This window comes from Eublepharis macularius, chromosome 10, assembly GCF_028583425.1.
Source record: "Eublepharis macularius isolate TG4126 chromosome 10, MPM_Emac_v1.0, whole genome shotgun sequence".
NCBI lineage: Eukaryota > Metazoa > Chordata > Lepidosauria > Squamata > Eublepharidae > Eublepharis > Eublepharis macularius.
The window spans coordinates 95,014,265-95,036,379 of record NC_072799.1 but is presented as its reverse complement, the minus strand read 5'-3'; the positions used below and the strand labels follow the sequence as shown (position 1 = coordinate 95,036,379).

General features: G+C 45.5%; 1 protein-coding gene across 9 annotated transcripts in view; it reads right to left on the bottom strand.

Moving 5' to 3' along the window:
• Positions 1–22,115, bottom strand: part of APBB2 (amyloid beta precursor protein binding family B member 2) — a 217,740-nt gene that overhangs the window by 98,372 nt on the left and 97,253 nt on the right. For 6 of the 9 annotated variants that reach the window (XM_054989597.1, XM_054989598.1, XM_054989594.1 and 3 more), the window contains 3 exons: positions 13,672–13,734; positions 13,183–13,268; positions 10,981–11,044 (listed from right to left, as the gene is read on the bottom strand). In XM_054989597.1, the coding sequence (XP_054845572.1) occupies positions 10,981–11,044; positions 13,183–13,268; positions 13,672–13,734 (213 nt within the window). The remainder of the gene's footprint in view (positions 1–10,980; positions 11,045–13,182; positions 13,269–13,671; positions 13,735–22,115) is intronic. The other 3 variants (XM_054989600.1, XM_054989601.1, XM_054989599.1) reach the window with 1 other exon arrangement.

Sequence of the window (22,115 nt, the reverse complement as noted above, 5' to 3'; positions counted from 1 at the left end):
ACAACATCTCATTTTTTGAAAGCCTGAAATAAGCCCCCTGGGAGTGACGGGGGAACCACAGCCACGGAGGGCTGCTGAGGCAAGGAAACTGGGCGGAAAACTGCAGTGTGAATCAACAACTCTGCATTCACAGCGGCAACAAGTGACATCGAGAACGGTCTCCGTTTTGCCTCTCTCCAGCGCTTCCTCACTGGCCATCTCCGCCACATCTTTTTGCTTCCACTCCAGAGAACGAACTAACTAGCTGGCTGAGCATCCAGCTGCAGGGGCACTTGGCGAAATGCCCTCCACGGCAACAGCGCCACTGTCAGGATTGTGACCCGCAGCACTTCCATCTTGCTTTCCTCCTTTGCGGTAAATTTCGCGTATTTGTTTTTGTCTGCAGGTTCCTGAGAGCAGCTGGATTCCCAAGACGGTCTTATCGGGGATGGCTAGCTGCAGCGACCTTGGAGCCGTTACTTTCACATTCTATCTTAGCTGGGCAAGCGGGGGGGGGGGAGGTTGGAGGGTTTGATATACTGTTACCAGCCTTAACACGTCATTCTCAACAAGAGTTCTGTGTACAGCCAAAGCTTCTCTTAACCTTTGGATTATCTATGGACACTTGCATATTCTGAATATATATTCTCTCAATAAATAAACTTTGCCTCAAGAGACGTTGGATTTCTTGCTGCAAGGGGTGGGAGATGAAATTAGAGTATGCTGCTTTCCATAGACTGACAACCAGCAGCAGGAGGAGGAGGAGGCAGTGAGGAAGGTCAAAACTCTTTGCTGATACTGTAAAGGGCCTTTCAGAGAGCTCTGGAATCCCTGTAGATTACTGTCTGTCTGCTCTCTTTTGCTAGCATGCTTTCTGTGGGTTTAATATCCTGTCTAGAAATTAAGATGCAGCCAAAAGACTATGAGCAGAACCACAAGTGACAAAAGGCACAGATTGGACACTTGTCTGCTTCCCTCAAGTGTTGATGGGGAATGTAGGCGTCCTGGTCTTGCAGCTTGGCTCTCTGACTGCTGTCCAATGGACTTTTCAACTGTCGCTTGTCCAACATTCCGCCAAGCTGCCTACATTTCCCATCAAAACTTGAGGGAAGCTGACAAGTGTCCAATCTGTGCCTTTTGTCACTTGTGGTTCTGCTCTGAGTAGCTTTCATAAGGCTTTGATAAGAGTTTGATACTGAGAGAGAAACCTTTCTACTCATTTGCACATCCTCATTGGTACTAAACCATGTGTTGTTCTTACAAAAAAGTTGGCAAATGTCAGATGTTACACTGGCAACTTCTACTGAGGATAAGAGATCCATATATGTGGTCCGGAAGTCACGGAAGTTTATTTTGCCTCCGGAGCCAAAATATGTATGGCTGTGTTCCGTTTAGACAGAAAACACACCGTCATCAAATAAGGCACACATTGTGCTAAAAGCCATTTCCAACGTGGAGTCCGTCCAAGACACAGATCTGAGAGGCATTCGCTTTGACAGCTCGTAGAGCTCATAATGCTCCTGGAACTGAATCTGACTGGTGGCTTTTGGGATTTTGTCTCTCCTCCAACCTTTTTGCACATAATGGAACCAGTGTTGCGAATCACCAACCAGGACCGTTTCCATTGGCATAAACATGTGAATACAGCCGAAGGAGAAAGCCCATAAAACAAGGGGCACGTGAGGTTTGGGTGTACAGAAAGGGATTTTAAATAATTTTGAGAATATATTAATGGATCCCATATAGAAAGGGGACGGCATCTAACTTCTATCGAAATGTGCCCTACAGTACTCTGCCTTTGTATTAAAGGCCTTTCAAAGTGTTGCATTCTGCCTCTCCTATCTCATGCAACCAAACAACACAGCACACACAATCAGCATTTTGTCTGCAAAGGCGTGTGTGTGTATTTTGGAGCTTAGATACACAAAAAATGTTTGGGTACAAGCAAGCATCAGCAGTGACGACCCAGCCAGCTACTGTGCCAAAACTACTCAAATGCTGTTCCTTTTGAACTCGCAAGCAAATCTTCAAGATGTTCAACTCAACACAAAATGGGCATTGTGTGAAGTTCACAATACCCCTTCTCTCATATAAGAGAGCACAGGTAGTTTGTGGGAAGAAGGGACTGGGAAGGCTGCCTTGTTCCTTGACTTCTGACTGGGAGGGGCCAGGATTCTATCACTTTAATGTAGCTGTGACACAATTATAAGGATCTTGGAACAGATGCTCAAGGAGGAAGTAGCCAAAAGCTCTATCGAGTCTGCAGTAGGAGTGTGCCCCCCCCCAAATTTGGGAAATCTGGATCCGGGGTTCAGGGATCTCAAAAAACTCCAGAATCACTGAAATCCAAGAAAGATTCTCTGAGGACAGGGCTCTGCAAGGTAGTCCCTGACAATTGTGGAATCCTGGCTCACATGCCATTGCCTCGTGTTCCCAGAGGAGCTAAGTGCATGCAGGATCATCCCCATCACCAGGGACATCTTGGGGGTGACCTTGGGGAAAACTTGCTGAGAGGGAGTCGTGCAGACGGCAACGGAGCAGGCTCACTCCTCTGTCCCAGAGCAGGGTACCGCTCCTGGCCAGTGAACAGTGAATCCACCAAGAGAGATTTTCTCTCAAGCTGATGAGCTTCCCGGCCCGTTCAGCAAAACTGCCTTTGAGGCACGGGTCGCACATGGTCACCAAATTGTATGTCTCCTTAGTGAGCGGCTGCAGCCAGGGTGTGATGCCCTGTTGCCGCCTTCCCACAAGCGCGCATATTGCTGAAACGAAGTCTGCGCATCCTGTGTCTGGGTCCATGAAGGAGGCTATTGTTATCTGAAGCATCTGCACCAAAGAATCACAGAATCATAGAGGTAGAAGGGTCCCTACAGATCATCTAGTCCACCCCCCTGCCAATGCAGGAACATCCTAAAGCATCCCAGACAAGTATTCATCCAGCCGTTCTTTGAAGACTGCCAGTGAGGGCGAACCCACCACATCCCCAGGCAACCGATTCTCACGCTGAATTATTCTTAATGTGAAGTTTTTCTTAAAGTCCAGCCGGTACCTTCCCTCCTGTAGTTTAAACCCATTGTTTCAAGTCCTGTCCTCTGCTGCCAACAGGAACAGCTCCCTTCTCTCCCCTGGCAGGTCTTTTAATACTTAAAAGAGAGCAATCCTGTCTCCCCTCAGCCTCCTCTTCTCCAAACTGAGATGCTAGTGGGTCGATATAAAAAGACGCCAGTTGGCCAACGCATCTGTATATGTGGCCATTCAGTGGAGGACCTCCCTCATTACAGCCTGGCTTGCCCTTTATACGCAGAACCTAGAAATAAATTCCTGGACAAGATCTCGCTCGCTCTACATCCCTCGTCTGACTCTGATAAGATGGTCACGATGCTCTCCGACAAGGATCCCTTTATGTCACTAAGACTGGCGCTTTTTGCTGTAGCTGCTAGGAAGATGAGAGCAAAGGAATCAGCCATTGATTCGCTGTGATCGCTTTTAGAAGGTTTTATTAATTTTAAAGGTTTTTTAGTACGGCATTTTATGTGGTTTTGAAGTGTTTGATTACCTGATTATTTTGATAATGTATTATACTGGTATTTGAGAGTGTTTTGATATTGTGAAGGCCAATGGCCACATACAATAAAACGAATCTGAATCCAAACTGAACAATTCCAAATCCCTCAGTCTTTCCTCGTAGGGCTCGGTCTCCAGGCCCCTGGTCATCCTGGTTGCTCTCCTCTGCACCCTTCCAATTTGTCCACTTCCTTTTTGAAGGGAGGCCTCCAGAATTGCACACAATACTCCAGGCGAGGCTTGGCCAACATGACAGACAGCGAAACATCAACATCCTGTGATTTGGATGTTATGCCTTTGTGGATATCCCCCAAGATTGCATTCGCCTTTTTTGCTGCTGCATCACACTGACTGCCACCAGTGTCCCAAGATCTTGCTCACACACACTGCTACCCATCCAGTATTCAGGTTTTGCATTTTTGTTACCCAGATGCAGAACCCGACACTTGTTAAGTCACATCTTTTTCAAATCTGCCCACTTTCCCAGTGTGTTCAGATCTCCTTGAATTCTATTGCTATCTCCAAGGGGGTCTCCTACTCATCCGAGTTTGGTGTTATCTGTAAATTTAATGAGTAATCCCTTCACACCCTCATCCAGATCATTTATAAACATCTTGAAACGCTCTGGGCCCAGGACCGAGCCCTCTGGCACCCCACTGGGCACCTCCCTCCAATCAGATACGACGCCACTGACAGCTACTCTTTGAGTATGACTATCCAACCAGTTCCCTCTCCATCCATCCATCCTAGAGTCCAGTCCACAGTCCTTCAGTTTACCCATCAGAACCTCATGAGGAACCTTGTCAGAAGCTTTACTGAAGTCCAGAGAAACAACATCGACAGCATTCCTGTGGTCCTGATGGGGACAAATCCGCGCTGACTCCTCCACATCACCACTTCGTACGTCCGATGCCGACAGTGCTGGCACCTGGCATTGTGCACAGCAGGGTTCCTCTCTCCAGTGGAGGCACTCCCAGGCGTCCTCCTATGAGGTGCTCAGGGCAGATACACCATGTGGGGGGTGGGGGGAGCAGAAGGAGATGGTGGAGGGTGAGGAGGTGGATGCGTGGGAGGCACGTCTACCGCCTCCTTCTTTTCTCCCACCATCCTTTCCTCCTGCCTCTCCTGAAAGGTCTACTGCTGGCCTCAAAGGAAACCAGGGCTCATTTCTGGTGGGCCCCTCCGCCAGTTCCTCCAGAGTCTTCTCCTGACTTTTGGGTGAGCACGAGGGCTAAAAAACCCACATCCTTCAAGTCCACCCGAAAGAACTTCTCCTGCTGCCCCTCCTCCGGCTGCTGGGTCTCAACAGCTGGAGGAGGGAGAGCCTCAGCAGCAGGCCCCTGCCCAGTGCCAGCTCCCGCCTCAGGCACCTGTGGGGGGGGGCGGCACTCCTGCAGCAGCCTCAGCAAAGGGGGCCTTGCTGCCCTCTTGATGTCACCAGCTAAGCTGGAGGCCAGGCTGGTGGGTGGTGGCTGCACTGGGGCAGCTCCGCGCAGGTGAAGGGGGGAGCTACAGCCCCCCTCTAGTTTTTACCCTCATCTTTCCCCCAGAGCCCCGCTGTATTCTCCTCTCGCTCATTCACTTCCCCAGTACTGTTTAATTTGTCTGTAGTGTGCTACACTCACTCACACTGACACACTAACCCACAAAAACTTATCAACTCCCCCCAAAACCCCTTATGTCATGAGCCAGCCTGTCAAGAGTCGGCCTGCTGTGTGCTCTGCCTTACTACCAGCCATTGCGCCCTCCTCAGAGGACGAGGAACGGGAAGAGCCGGCCGGTACACCAGAGGAGCCCTCGGCAGGGCGTCAGAACAGCAGGAGTCCCAGACAGAGACCGCGGGTGTGGCCTCCGGGGGAGAGGGCTCCTTCGGGGCTGAGGGAAAACCATCACAAGAGGGGCCTGCATGGCAGGCATTCCCCGAACCAACTGAGCAACAGAGACACCAAGAGCAGATGACAGTCTGGGAGCGACACCCAAGACAGATAATCCCAAAATACTAGAAGAACCCTAAAACCTCACATTCTAAAAGCAGCAGCCCAACCACTGATGAATAAAAGCAATAAACCCATCAATTTATAACAAGGTAACAAAAAACCAATAATGTAATATTAATATAGAGTTTTCAGTGTTTATGTTACACAGAAAATCTCACTAAGTTTTACAACAACTCTCCAAGGTAGGCAGTTATTATTACGCCCCCCCCCACACACACACACAATGGAGCGAGGGGGGTGGGGGCTGCTCAGGCCTAAGTCCACCTATGGAGTTTATGGCTGAGAGGAGAGCTGAATAAACCACCTAAGTTTCTTGGATCTCTATCAGTGCAATCCTAAGTAGAGTTACTCCAGTCCAAGCCCACTGAAATCAAATTGATTTCAATAGGTTTAGACTGGAGTAACTCTACTTAGAATTGCACTGCATACCAGTCACTGCTTTGAAGAAATCTCCGATAGCGACAAGAGCTTGCTGACTGCTGCCCCTGTTAAGTCATTCAAACCTCACGGGGACTTGAAACTTGGCGGAGGGGGGAATTCCCTGAGATGTCTATGGAAGCATATGCTTTTATGCTTCTGGGTTTTATAGGTTGTTTTTAATGGTTGTTAAATGTAATAATTTTACAATTTATTATTTTATCTTTTTTGTTGTGAGCCACTGCAAGCAGATCTCTGAAAAGGCAGCATATAGATGTTTTAAACAAATAAACGTAAGTATGCAGGCAACTATCCACAAAAATCACAAATACAATAAAAGAAACCTAAAACCATCACACTCTAAAAGCAAAAAATGTTAATGAACAACCATAGTTGTGTGGAAAGAGGAAGGCAGGCTTATGTGACTGCTTTCAAAAGTAGCTATTGTGGTTGCTTCAAACAAAGACAACAAGATAAAAACTGAACACAAAGAAACACTAACAGCCAGAAAGAAATTCAGTTTGCAGCGATCTCAGTGCTACTTTGAGGAGGAACGTAAAACACAGTAAATATGGAGACAGATCAAGGTTGGTAGCCAGGTTAGTCTGTCTGTAGTCTGTCTCCCCTCGAAGAGAATGAGACTTACATCTGAGTAGACCCGCTTAGTCTGTATGTAGCAGTAGAAAAGAGCAAGAGTCCAGCAGCACCTATAAAACTCACAAAATTTGTAGTAGGGTATGAGCTTTTGTGAGTCACAGCTCACTTCTTCAGACACTTCTTTAGATACGTCTTCAGATACCAGGCTCATGAAAGCTCCTGCCCTACCACAGATTTTGTTCGTCTTATAGGTGCTACTGGACTCTTGCTCTTTTCTATAGTAAACACGGAAGAGCTAGGATCAACTTCCTGTTCTCAGGTACTCTCCGTCTAATCTGTCTTGCAGAGGAACTGTTGCAAGGATTTTTTTACAAGTGCAAAGTTCTTGGCATACTAAAAGGTACTACAGAACAAGACAACATATTGACCGACAGGAACAGACGGTGCAAGTTTTTTGCGCCGATAAACTTTGCAGCTCTTAAAGCTCAGTTCTTCCACCTTGATCAAAAATGTGGCCACGGGCACAGCGGAACAGTTTTACAATCCAAAGCGTGAACTCACATGGGACATACGTAATTAACGATGTCAGAACTTACTGCTCTAAACCTGCACAGCCACCTTTTAAAACTAGTCTTGTGTCTTTGGTAAAATTCGCACACTTGTCCACAAGGTGGCAGCCACTTCCATTTGGTAAAAGATGTCTACCTGAACTGCTGCTTCCTCTGCATTCTCACCCCACCACTTCTCTGCCCATGCAGATAAACTGAAAGAAATTTGAATGAAGTCAGAAGTAACGATGACTGAAGAATTACACAATTTTAAAGTTGACATAGAGGACACTGAAATGGTTCAAGGTTTTCTATTCCTCGGCACAATCCGCAACCAAAAGGGAGACTGCAATGAAGAAATCAGAAGACAGAGACGCAGAAGAGCAGACAGAAGGGAGCTAGAGAGGATCCTTAAAGAGAAAGATGCCTCTCTGGGAACCAAGATAATCCACTCTATGGTATTCCCCATTTCTATGAGCTGGACACTAAAAAAAACTGACAGGAACAAAGTTGATTCATTTTAAATGTGGTGCTGGAGGAGAGTTTTACAGACAAGCAAGTGGTTTCCACACCAAATCAAGCCTGAATTCTCCCTAGAATCTAAAATGACAAAACTGAGGCTATCGTACTTTGTTCACATCACGAGAAGACAAGATTCTCTGGAAAAGTCAATGATGCTAGGAAAAGTGGAAGGCAGCAGGAAAAGAGGAAGTCCCAAAATGAGAAGGCGGGACTCAAAGGAAGGCATGTCCACCAGTTTGCAAGATCTGAGCAAGTCTGTTAATGATAGGACGTTTGGAGTCCTTTCATTAATAGGGTCACCATAAGTCAGAAGTGACTTGATGGCACATAACACACAGGCAACAAAGGATTTATTATAAACTGTTCATTCTTCCTTTTCCTCTTCTTTTCTATAGCTACACATTCTTCCTCGGTTTTACCTTCAGAGGTTGGAAGACAATTCCATTCCAAGACAGTAGAATGTATTTATATGTTTGTTTACATTATTTACACCCTAAATTGGATAGCCCAGGTGAGCCTGATCTTGTCAGATCTCAGAAGCTAAGCAGGGTCAGCCTTGGTTAGTAATTGGATGGGAGACCTCCAAGAAAGACCAGGGTTGCAGAGGCAGGCAATGGCAAACCGTCTCTTGTGGTCTCTTGCCATGAAAACATCACCAGGAGTCGCCATAAGTCAGTTATGACTTCAGGGCACTCTCCACCACCAGCAGCCATTATCTACAGCCTGCCTTTCTCTCTGAGACTCAAGGCGAATTATACAGCATAAGTCAATACAATCAAACATTTTAAAAAACACTACTCTGACTAGTAAATGCATTCATAACAGTCACTGCTGAGCGCAAAAGATTCCATGGCCCAATTTTCTGAGCTGCTTTCTGAGAGGTTAAGTCCATGCTCTTTGCTACACAGCCTGTCATCCTCTGCATGCACATCTCTAAGCGATAAATCACAACAAAGAGTCTTGTCCTGTAAAGTCTCTATATAAGAACATAAGAGAAGCCATGTTGGATCAGGCCAATGGCCCATCCAGTCCAACAGTCTGTGTCACACAGTGGCCAAAAAACCAGGTGTCCTCAGGAGGTCTGCCAGTGGGGAAGGGACACTAGAAGCCCTGCCACTGATTGCCACCCGCCAGCACCAAGAATGTATTACTGCCCTAGACAGAGAGTTCCATCTATACCTTGTGGCTAAGAGCCACTGATGGACCTCTGCTCCCTATGTTTATCCGGTCCCCTCTTGAAGCTGTCTATGCTTGAAGCTGCCACCACCTCCTGAGGCAGTGAATTCCATGCGTTAATCACCCTTTGAGTGAAGAAGTACTTCCTTTTATCCGTTCTAACCCAACTGCTCAGCCATTTCATTGAGTGCCCACGAGTTCCTGTATTGTGAGAAAGGGAGAAAAAATACTTCCTTCATAGGGGAAGTGTTCTATCCCTTTAATCATTCTAGTTGCCCTTTTCTGCACTTTTGCCAGTGCTATAATATCTTTTTTGAGGTGTGGTGAGTGACCAGAATTGTACACAGTATTCCAAATGAGGCCATACTATTGATTTATACAGGGGCATTATGATACTAGTTGATTCGTTTTCAATTCCCTTCCTAATAATCCCCAGCACAGCGTTGGCCTTTTTTATTGCCGTCGCAGACTGTATCGACATTTTCAGTGAGTTATCCACCACGACTCCAAGATCTCTCTCTTGGTCAGTCTCCGCCAGTTTGGACCCCATCATTGTGTATTTAGATCTGGAATTTTGGGCCCCAATGTGCATTACTTTGCACTTGGCCACGTTGAACCTCATTTGCCACGTTGACGCCCACTCGCCCAGCCTCAACAGATCCCTTTGGAGCGCCTCACAATCCTCCCTGGATCTCACCACCCTGAACAATTTAGTGTCATCAGCAAACTTAGCCGCCTCACAGCTTACTCCCAACTCCAACTCATTAATGAACAAGTTAAAAAGCACTGGACCCAATACTGAGCCCTGCGGTACCCCACTGCTTACCACCCTCCACTGTGAATATTACCCATTTATACTCACTCTGTTTCCTATTTATTAGCCAGTTTTTGATCCACGAGAGGATCTGTTATAAAACAGTTCAAAAATACTACAGTGTGACTATGCAACTTAACCAGGCACAGAGTAGACCACAGCGAGGCATGCAGTTCCTGGGAAGAAAGAGAGTGCTCAGAGAGTGTTTGAAGGTCCCCTGCATATAACTTGGCAGGGTACTAAACCCTGCGATCCAGTGGTACTGCAGTGGTACTGTCCTGGGAATGCCAATATGGTGGTGTGGTTTTGACTGAAGCAGTTGCAGTTGAAGAAATGCCTATGAAGAAGTGATTATACGAAACGAGATTGGACAACATATGCCAGCAAAACCTGTTGGCGTGGCACTTGGAAGCTTCACGGCTTCATAAACATCTACAGGCAGCTAAACAGCATGAAATAATGAATGTTGGATTTTGTTACTCTTTGATGTAAACGACTTGAATTTCATTGTGCACTTTAGACAAATGAACTATTTTGGTACTGAATCATTATCTTTATATTGTAGAAATTGGCTTGAATACTGAATGTGCACTTTAAATGAATGAATTATTGTTCTTCGTTTCTGAATTAGAAGTGTTTATAATTTTTGTATTAGTATTTTTCCCACCAGTTGGATGTTATGTTTTGATATTTATTGTGATGTATATTGTTTCATATTTATTATAGACATTGTTGGAACTGAGCACTTCAGCACTTTATATATAAACTGTCAAATCAAAATCATAAGCATGCTAAGATTACAAAACTAAATTAAAAATAATGGTGGGATTCACAAGGCTACATACTGAACACAGTATCTCCGCGAGTGCTTTCTGGCCTTTCCCTTCCCACATCAGCCCTTTTCTCCCCCGCAATGCTTCTCCTGGAGATCAGGGGACCCTCCAGCAAAGAATTTGACATGACATGAAAGGAAAGGGAAATGCAGCATCTCCTGTGCGCATGCAGCTGGGCTTTCTACAAGCACATGAGATTCTCCGGATCCCAAACTACGACAACGTGGACAGGATTCTTCTTTTACACTTCACTGCTGCTGTGCTGTCTAGATTCATACCCAACATCAGTCTTTTAATGAGAAACCAACCGTATCACAAAGCTCTATAGACAAGTATGTCCCTTGTTGAAACTAATTCATTTCTATACTGCTACTGCTGCTGCCTCTACAATTACAGAGATGTCACATGTGGCTAATGTCAGGTTTAACTGTGATAACGTCAGCATAGTTTTGTTTTTTTAGTTATTAAGTTTAACACATACTGCATACGTTCTTCACGGAGTGGCTTTTCCCCAAACTAATTTCGTTACTGACCTTGGCTTCTGGATCACTATTGATGCTACAGGAATCATCATCATCACCACACTGTGGGGCATTTCTGTTGTGGAAACAATACTAAAATTAGGCTTAGTGTCAAGTATTTAAAAGATGCAAACTGTTTATGCCAAGTTTTTAATACAAAGAGGCAAAATGCATCTAAGAGCTTTTTGCTGTGTCCACATCTTTCTATATAAAAGGCAAGCCGTATTGGCGACGACGCACTTTTTATCCTGGTGCGCCTATGGAGGCGCACCAGGATATAAAGTCCGTCATGGCCAATGCAGCCTCCAGAGGGCGCCGTGGCAGTGGGACGACCAGGCAAGTCTGCCCGCCCCTTCAGAGGGAGCTGCAGCAGCGGGAAGCCCAGCGTTTCTGGGTTTTCTTGGGCCTGTTTTTTAAAAATGGGTTTTTTTGTTAGTCAACAATAAAGCATGGCTGGTTCCGGAGATTTGGGGGCATCTTGGCAAGAGACCACCAGCCTACCCACCAAGGGAGAGAGGAAGTGGTTTGTGCAAACGGTACAGATGGCGCATGTACAGATGGCTCATGTAAGTAAGCCTTGCCACCTGTCAAATTATTGTTTTTTAAGAACATCACCTTCCAACCTTCACCATTTTCCGTATCAGTGCTTTCTAGGAGCAGTATTCTTCACCATATCCTCCTCTCGAATCTCTTGACCAACCTATGCAAGATCACACGTCTATGTTGCGAACCAGTGCGGATCAGTGGATAGAATATTAGGATAGGAACTCTCACGAATCCATGGAGCTCACTGGATGATGGCGCCTATCATACAGGGTTACCGTTATAGTTAGACCCTGCTGCCCGTACACATGCTTTCTCTGTCATAGCCCCCACTTTATAGAATGGGCTGCCTGAGGAGGTCAGGAAAGATCAAACCTCCTCGTTTTCTGCGAACTATACAAAGCTGAATTATTCAGATTATAGGGCTGAGTCATAAGAAATAGCTTAGAGAGAGGCCTTGGTAGGGACAGGGACTATATGCTATGCTACTGGGTCCTGTCAACTAATGTAAGTATGCCCCTACTAGGAAGTTTCCATGTTGCTAAACTTGCCACGTAAACTTCTTCTCTGTGCTTGGCATTATGCTGGTTTTCAAATTTTCCGGTACCATACCCTATTGCATCTGTTTTAATTGAATGTACAAACTGTGGTTCATCATTGTTCTTTGCTCAGTGAATGTACCGGCTGCTGCTTATATTGTATTTCCCTTGTGCCTGGATCTCAGTGAGAAAGGCAGACGGTACACACACACACACGCGCGCGCGCACTTAATACGAGGACAGCTGCGTGACTCTCCCTGAGAAACGGTGTCCAGTGAAGCTCTACAGTGGCACCTCAGAGCTACCTACTCTGGAGGAACGGGATCTTCCTTCTGTCTGTGGAACAGCGCGAATTGGGTCCGCCAGAATCTTTTCATTGCACTTCCTCTTTCAAGGCCCATTTCATGGGGGGTTTTCTTTACTATGGAAGCAGTTCCACTGTACTTTGACTGCACATTTCCAATAGCTATTATCATGTGTGGACAGGGCATACTGGGTAAGTATATACACATGTATTGTAGCGCTGCTTTTTCCAGGTTCCATTAAAACACAGGCATTTGATACCGGCCGTATCCATGACTGCCCTGTGCCCGTGTTTGCGTTTGCCCATTTGAGTGGGGGTCCAGTGCCTGCATACATGCTGCTTGAGCAGGGCAAGTCGAGGTTCCCAGTAGGAAACAAGCCCAGAATGGGAACGAGCCTTGAGCCAGTGTGAACAAGAATCTGGTGATCACTGACAAAGCTATTTGGAGTGGGCTAGAATAAGGATCTTGTTCCAAATAGCCGTCTAAGGCTGCAATCCTGAACACAGTGATCCGAAAGTAAATTCTATGGACACCAAGGGGATGTATTTCCAGCATGCCATAGTGGCTAGCTAGAGTGTTGGACAAGGATCTGGGAGACTCCAGTTTGAATCCTCACTTGGCTATGGAAGGTTGTTGGGTGAACTTGGGCCAGTCAAACTCAGTCAGGCTAACCTGCCTCTCAGGGTTGTTGTGAAGATAAAACGGAATGGCGTGAATAACGTAAGCTGCTTTAGGACCCCATTGGGAGGAAAGGTGGGGTACAATTGAAGTAAATAAATAAATGCACTGAGGACTGACTGGTAAGGACAGTTTTTAAAAAAGTGTACCTGAGCTTCAAAGAGGCATAGCGCAACGTTGCTCCTTCAAACTCCTTTAAGCTGGGATCTGGGTTCACTGTGGCTGCATGAAGATCCTAAAGGAAAAGATGTGGCATTTTCATGAGGGTGTCAGGTATTTAAAGAAAAATAAAATTCTTCCTGCAAAGCAGCAACACAGTGATTCTGGCTGAAGTAAACAGAAGGCATGCATATATTTTTCAAAGTACTGATTGTTAAACACAGGCATTATTTCTTTACAGGTGAATGCTTGCGCAGCTGACCAGAAGAAATGTGTTCTGTGTGAAAAAAAAAATCAAAATTAGGCAGCTCATCTGTGAGCTAAACCTCCCTTAGTGAAACCCCCTTTCATTTGGTAGATTAGATATTATGAGTGATATGTAGAGAGAGAAATAATATATACAGCCACAGCCATGCAAAATATTCTTTTAAATGTTAAAAAAAGAATTAAAATGTTCTTAAATCTGACAATATACTTGCCTTCCAAATGTCACTATTAATCTTTCCCCCATTCAGTACTGCAAAATCACTCCATGGCTGTTTCTAGACACACAATTATTCACACAGGAAGAAGTACATTCATAAAAAAAGAAAAAGAAAAGAAAGGTAGGGGGAAAGGAAAAAAAACACAAGACACTGTTGTTAGCATCGATATTTACAGGTTGTGGTAGGGAAACAGATCGCCTCGAAATTCAGCTTCTCAATCTATGGTACGATGAGGGCCAGCCCAAGATTTTATGCTGTTTTGTCTCATAAATTAAAAACGTAATGCTCCTGTGTGGGTTTTATATGCCGAGCAGCGGAATTACAGGCGTTCTCACTGAACAAGACTTCATTTCCATTGTTAATGTCTGGCCAGTCTTTCCTTCCTCCTTGTCACAGCAAAATCTGCCAGTGTTGATAAAAACACTCTCAGCTGCGTCCCCTGCGTAACAGGAGATACCATCCGGTCAAAGAACTTATCTCTACGTCCTTCAGAAATCCAAGCAGTGGCTTTCTACACATGGACGTGTTTATAAAACAGAAGCAAATTCCCCTGGACTTTTAATACTCCAGGATACTGCCTAGTTCTCCTTTCTATTTGGGCTGGCCCAGGATACATCGGTATTTGGTACCTGTGGCAACAGTGGAACGAGGAAAATCTCTGATGTTATTTGCCAAAAAATGTAACTGAGACAAAAGAAAGATAATACAATATCAGAACCAGACAAACAATAAGCTCACCTTTCATTATTATCTCTGAATGAAAGGAGACCACACATGGAACTAAGCCAAATTGCCTTGGCCCACTCTAAGAGAAATTTAGAGGGAAGAAATTGCATTTTCATTTCCCTGGGGCTTTGTTAATTGGTAATTCTCTTGTATTTTCAAACCGCTAGCTTATCTAAACAAAGTTAGTCGGAATTTCAACGTAAGGGTGGGGTGACGACGTTGGAAAGTGATTAGTAAGACAGACAGACCTTGCTGCAAGAAAACTGCAAGCAAGAGAAACAATTAAGCCTATTTTCTTTTCAAAGACATTACAGGTCGAAATCCTCCTCCCACACTGAAATCCCTAAAATGTTTCTGTATGATTCAGAGATTTAAAAAGTTAACAATGAAAAACACCACCCTCGAACCATAAATTTTCCGCAGCAGATGTACAAGTAGCTCAGCGAGGGCATTTTCAGCAGGAAACCCACAGGAGAAGAAAGGGTTAAAGAGCTGTCCCATGCTGTTCTCTCCCTCCCCAAAGCAGCCCCAGTAGCAGCATTTGGAAAACAAACATAAGTCTCAAAAAGATTGCGGGGAGCGGGAGAGTAATATCCAGTTCTGTCCATATGTTGAATGACATACAGAACTTTTGTGGCTGTTTGGCTGATTCTATTGGAATGTCTAGAGACGGCCAGCTCCGGGTTGGCGAATTCCCAGAAATTTGGAGGGTGGAGCCTGGAGCGGGTGGGGTTTGGGGAGGAGAGGGACCTCGGCAGGATGGAATGCCACAGAATCCACCTCCAAAGCCTCCATTTTCTCCAGGGGAGCTGCTCTTTCTAGTCTGGAGATCAGCTGGAATTCTGGGAGATCTCCAGGCCCCACCTGGGGGTTGGCAACCTTAGGAAAGTACCTCTTCCCACATACCACGCTGAGTAGCTAAAATGGAGTCTATAGAAAAAAAATAATTGGGGTACCTAAAAATAAAACATGGCCGTAAAGAGTTGTGTGAACATAAAAATGAGTTGTGTTAACATAAAAATGTTTTATGTTGGCTTTTATTTAAGAATTCTTAAATTCTTTATCAAAATAATCCAATAAAGCTTTTGTTTTCAGTAATTTAATTTGCCATGCTGGTCAAAAGTATAAATTCCTTTGCTTCAAATTAAAAGTTTCTTGTTTGTCTTTTGCTTTTGTATCCACACAGATACACTTAAACTAAAAAAAAAGCAAGAGTCCAACAGCACCTATAAGACTAACAAAATTTGTGGTAGGGTAGGAGCTTTCGTGAGCCACAGCTCCCTTCTTCAGCTACCGGACTCTTGCTCTTTTCTGCTGCTACAGACAGACTAACACGGCCACCCATCTTGACACTTGAAAGAGTTCATCATTTAATATCCAGAGGGACCCAGTATTGTCAGAGCTTCTCAGAACGCTTTTGTGGAATTGGAACCAGTCCAGAGGGAACAACCCAGCTTGCAACTGTGGCTTCCAAGGCCAGCACAAACAGCACCAAACTACCGCTTGGGAGGTCATGTCAAGGAATGGTTTATGCCAATGAGCCCCAGTGTGGTGCCCATGGCTGCCTTAGCTTTCATACCTTTCACTAGAACTGGAGGATCTTCCAAGGAGTCCAGGAAGCATTCATTTTATGTTCGCAAGAGCACCCATTTGGGAACAGCTGCCTTCGTTGTAGAAGGAGGCTTGATACCTCCTACCATTAGGTGAAATCTCTTATCGTTTTGCGAATGGACCCAGGCTTCCTGGAGGCCATTTTGCTGTACTGCTTGCTCATTACCATTCTCAAAACTCCAAAAGAATCCACAGGAGACTTATATCCCACCTTTTTACTAAACGCTGTTCTCAAGGCTGCCTATAGCCTATAGTTTTGATGAATTCAAAACTAGGTAAGGTAAGTTTATTGTTTGTGGCCAAAGGCCATTACAATCCATACAAACAAAACACATAAAACAATCTAGCATGTAAAACATATGTACAAATATTAAAATATTAAAATGATCTAATTAGGAGCAATAACTAACTAGGGTTGTCATGCCCCCGTAACCTCCCAGTGGGGAGAGCGGAGCGCAGTGGCACTCACTTTCAGAATTTTGTCTCTTGCACGTTCCCGGCGTGGAGCAATGATATCATTTCCAGGAACAATCACAGAATCACAGAGTTGGAAGGGGCCATACAGACCTTCTAGTCCAACCCCCTGCCCAATGCAGGAGGAGCCTAAAGCATCCCTGACAAAGATTCGTCCAGCCACTTCTTGAAAACTGCCAGTGAAGGGGAGCTCACCACCTCCCTAGGCACCTGATTCCACCTTTGAACTACTCTGACCGTGAAAAAGGTTTTCATAAGATCCAACCAGTACCTTTCTGCATGTAATTTAAGCCCGTTGCTTCGAGTCCTATCCTCTGCTGCCAACTGGAACAGCTCCTTGCCCTCCTCCAAATGACAGCTTTTCAAATATTTAAAGAGAGCAATCATGTCCCCCCTTAATCTCTTCTTCTCCAAACTTAACATTCCCAAGGCCCTCAGCCTTTCCTCGTAGGGCTCAGTCTCCAGACCCCTGATCGTTCTTGTTGCTCTCTTCTGCACCCTGTCAATTTTGTCCACATCTCTTTTGTAGTGAGGCCTTCAGAACAGCACACAGTACTCCAGTTGTGGCCTGACCAAGGCAGTATAGACAGGGAATATGACCTCCTGTGATTTCGATACAATGGACCTTTCAATACAACCCAAGACTGAGTTTGTCTTTTTTGCCACTCCATCACACTAACTGCTCGTATTTAGTTTACGGTCCACTCTTACCCCAAGATCTCTTTCGCATACACTACTACCCAGAAGTGTATCCCCCATCCCGTATTTGTGCTTCACATTTTTGTGGCCCAGATGTAATACTGTGCACTTATCTATGTTGAATTGCATACTGTGCACAACCGCCCACTTCTCTAGAGTATTCAGGTCTTGTTGAATTTTAACTCTATCTTCTTGGGTGTTTGCCACTCCTCCCAATTTGGTATCATCAGCAAATTTAATGAGTAGCCTGTTTACCTCTTCATCCAGATCATCGATAAAAATATTGAAAAGTACCGGGCCTAAAACCGAGCCCTGCAGCACCCCACTGGAAACCTCCCTCCAATCTGATGAAATGCCATTGACCACCACTCTTTGGGTGCGGTCCTCTAACCAGTTCCCTATCCACCAAACTTGTCCTATAGTCCAGTCCACAGTCTTCCAGTTTACCCATTAGAATGTCATGGAGAACCTTATCAAAAGCTTTACTGAAATCCAGGTAATCACGTCAACAGAGTTCCAACAATCCAGTAAGCTCGTCACTCGATCCAAGAAGGAAACCAGGTTGGTTTGACAAGATCTGTTGGGGACAAAACAATGTTGACTTCCCAGGATCACTAAGCGGTCCTTCAGATGGTTACCGATCGATCCCTTTAAAATCTGCTCTAATATCTTCCCAGCTACAGAAGTCAGACTGATCGGCCTGTAGTTTCCTGGGTCATCCTTCTTCCCCTTCTTAAAGATTGGGATAACATTTGCTCTTCTCCAATCTTGCGGCACATCCCCAATCCTCCAGGAGACCTTGAAGATGATGGACAGAGGCTCTGCAAGTTCTCAGGTCAGGAAGTTGTGCATTAGTCTCATCGCTTTGCTGAGCTTGTCTCCCAGCACACATTGGAGAAGCTGATATCACAAATAATTATAATGTTCTGATGTCTGGATACTCTACCAATCTGTTTAAGGAGGGCAGCATCCATTTCCTCTCCCTGGTCAGGCAGTCGGTAGCAGACTCCAACAACAATACCCTTTGTCCTTCCTCCCCTTATTTCCATCCATATACTTTCCACTGGGTTGTCAACCACATTCTCCAGAACTCCCTGACAATCAAGCCCTCTCCTCACATACAATGCCACATCGCCTCCTCTTCTACCCTTTCAGTTTTTCTTGAACAACTCGTACCCATCCACCACCACATTCCAGTCTTGGGAATCATCCCACCAAGTCTCAATAATTCCTACTATATTGTAGCCCTCTGTTTGCAAGAGAAGCTCAAGCTCGTCCTTCTTATTACTCATACTTTGGGCACTTGTAGCCTTGTACCTTTGTTTGATCTGTCCTACTCAGGTGGGCCCCCACTGTTACCACTTCATTGAAATCCTTTTGTTGATCGTCCCCTTCCCCTTGCGGCATCAGTTTAAAGCTCTCCTGATGAAGTTCTCCAGGTTTGTTCCAAACATTTTCTTCCCTGACCTGGAGAGGTGAAGCCCATCATGTGCCAGAAGGCCTTCTCTAAGGAAACTTATCCCGTGGTCCCAGAACCCAAAGCACTCCTGCCGGCACCACCACCTCAGCCAACGATTCACCTCAAGTATGGTCTGCTCCCTTTCCATTCCTCTTCCTTTGACAGGCAGAACAGAATACCACCTGTGCCCCCATTGTCTTCAACTGCCTTCCAAGAGCTTCATTGTCCTCTTTAATTCTTGTGATAGTATTCGCGGCCGTGTCATTCGTTCCCACGTGAACCAGCACAAACAGGTACTGATCAGTCGGTCTGGTCAGTTTTGGCAGTCGGTCTGTAATATCCTGAATTCTCCCGGCAAGCAACACATCTCTCGGAGTAGGGGATCTGGCCTGGACACATGACGTTCCATACCCCGGAGCAGAGAGTCCCTGATGACCACCACCTTCCGTTTTCTTCCACTTCCGTGTGGCCCCATGCCCTCTTCACTCCCTCCTCCAGGTTTTTGTGGTTCTCCTTCCACTCTTGTCTCTGTCACCATCTCAAGCATCTCAAAATGATTCTTGACCTCCAACGGACCAGAGCGTCGCCTTAGTCCCTGTCTTGTGGTTTGTACTGCAGAACTGAGAGGAGGTTCAGATGGGAGATCGACTCTTCTTTCTTCTCTTGGACTTATTTTTCCTTCCTTGTGCAGAGCCCCCAGGTTCTTCTCAATAAAATCCTCCCCTTCCTTGATTTCCTGAAGGGTGGTAGTCCTCTCCTCCAGGCTCTGAATCTTCTCCTCCAAAAGCCTGACCAGCTTACACTCTGACAAGTGAAGTCCGCCTTCTCTTCCAGGAGGAAAACAAACATGGCAGGCTCCATGCAGGTGACTGGAAAGGGGCTTTCTCTCGACATCACTGCCTCCCAAGTATATTCCAAGAGTCATTGTGCAGGCTCCAGGAGCATTCCTGTACTTCGCACTGGGCCAATTCTTAAAGAATCATCCCATTTGGGGCCCAAATCAGCTTGGCACGAAGTGCAGGAGTGCTCCCGGGGACTGTGTGATGATGTCCGTCCAGGGCATGACATCATTATGCCACAGTGGGAGCAAGCACTGGGAGTCCCCTTCCCCACTTCCTCCCCTCCATCTGCCAGGTGAGCAGTGATGGGGAGCAGGGGATCCCGTGCCCCCTCCCTATAACTGACTGATGGCATGAAAACAGAAAGGAAAAGGGAGACTTGAATACAGGCCTCATTCATGGTAGCGTGAAATCACAGTTAGGCATTATGTCTGAACTGTTCCTTGACTTTTAAAAATGATTCTCAGAGTTTTAAAAAACTCCTTCATCATGGAACTTGTTTGAAAAACTTATCATGTCTGGTATTATTTGTCATTCTTCAGTCTTTTTTTCCTAACAAACCCTTCAAGAGACTTTGCTAAAGGGTAAAGTAGAGAGCTTCCTTTGAAAAACCCTTACATATACCCCCAAATTAGACCAGCTTTCAGGACACATTAATTTACTATTGCTTATACAATGTACATATTTTCTTTGTTTTAAAAACACCTTTGCTATCAGTTACGGGTGACATTTTCCTCTTACTCCATTCTCAGCTGTCTGCAGAACTGAAAAAACTTATTTTTCTTCTATTAAAATCTTCAAATAAAGCTGTGGTACAGTACAGAATGTAATTTTCAGCTTTCCTGTTTAAAATCTTCCATATGGAAATATGTTAAAAACTGAACTGCTTTCCATTCAAACCTGTTTTGAAGCAAGTGTTTTTGCGAAAGGACACAGGGAAAGATGAGGAGAGAGAGATGCCGGCTACCAAACAAGGAAACTGACAAATTAGTCAGGAAATGCACTCAAAGGGCCTCCCAGATTTGAGATTATATTTTGCAGCTAACTGTTTGGTTTGGATGAAGGAATGGATACTGTTAAAAAATAGACGATTACTGGACCTGGAAGGGCCTGGTATAAAATTTGGGGGGGTTGGACATGGGGGAAAATCAGAACCAGCCAAAATCCAAAGACTCCATTCTGAATTTTATGTGAATGTTCAATATCTTGCTATGGCCGTGGCATTTCACTTAATGCTGGTCTCAGGTCTCATTGAATAACATAGCAGACAGTCCTCCTAGATCTCACTGCCTGCTTTTGCTCTGTTTCCTTAGGTTGGAAAAGCTGTACGCTGACATTTAAAAAAATAGGAAGCTTCTAAATACACTGCTGTTTAGCGCAGCATTTGAACTGAAATTACAGAAGTTGTAGTGAAAACCCTTTTGTAACAAAAAAAATGGGAGTAACAGAAAATGCATGTTACAAATCCCAGGTCCCTGTACTCCAGGTCCCCTTTGTCCGGTCGCTGTCCCAAGCTGGACTCACCAACCAGCCCACAGCCACTCCCCCCCCCCAGCCTCTCTTTCCACTGCCGCAAATATCCGTGGGAGGTGGAAGGGCCTCCGCAACACTGCCCATGGGGGCGGGCTGGCAGGAGCCCGTTAAACACCATGGCCTAACCTGAAGGAGCCGACTATGCAGCCCACAAGTGGGGGAAAAGGACGGAGAGGGCGGAGGGCAGGTGAGTCCTACCTCTTCGGAGGCCCAACGACAAGATGGAACCCATGCACAGAGCGTGCACGGGCTGCTGCGCAGGATTTATTTATTTATTTGTTTGCCTTTCTCCCTGAGACCCAAGGCGAATTAGACAGTGCAAGTCAACAAGATCAACAGCGAGGACATTCACTGAACAATGCAATAGGTGCCGGTTGTAGAAATCAGAAAACAGCATGAATCCGAACACGGGTTTAAAACAGGAGGCTGGAAATATAGGCCAGGGGGGAAGAAACAGGACACCTCCAGGCTGCAGAGGAGGCCCCTTGAGAGGGTAGGAGGGTGGCATCGACCCGCTTCCCCCTCTCTGTTCCGAGGAGGCCCCGCGCCCCTAGAAAGGCCGGGCCCGAGAATGACTTCTGCAGACCCGGAGCAGCCTTGTAAGGCGCTCCCCAACCACACACACACCCCAACACCACAACCCCTCGTTCCACTTATACAATCTCGTGAGCCATGGGGAAAGCCTTAATTCTGAAATTACTGTTACATATTCTACAGTTCTAAACAACGCCCAGTTTTGCTGCTTTTGTTTAATAATAATACCCAGCTTGAGAATCCTACATATTTGGTAACTATTTTATAACTTTGAGGTCATTAAAAAGGGATTATCCTGTCAATTTCTTGGGGGTTTTTTTGTTCTAATGGGCCACCGTGGCTGCAAATGTTAAGCTTTAAATTAATTTTAAAGCTTTCTTTTTCATGACAGAATCATGAATTAGCTTCCCTCCCTCCAAGTCAAGTTGTCTTGAAACTTCACATTCAGCGGACAAGAAGGGTTGATTTCCCCACCTTGGTCACCTCCACCATAGAGAAGTCGTGGCATTTTGCATTATGAAACAAAAATCCTTTGTATGGTTAATGTGAAGATTCCTTAGAGG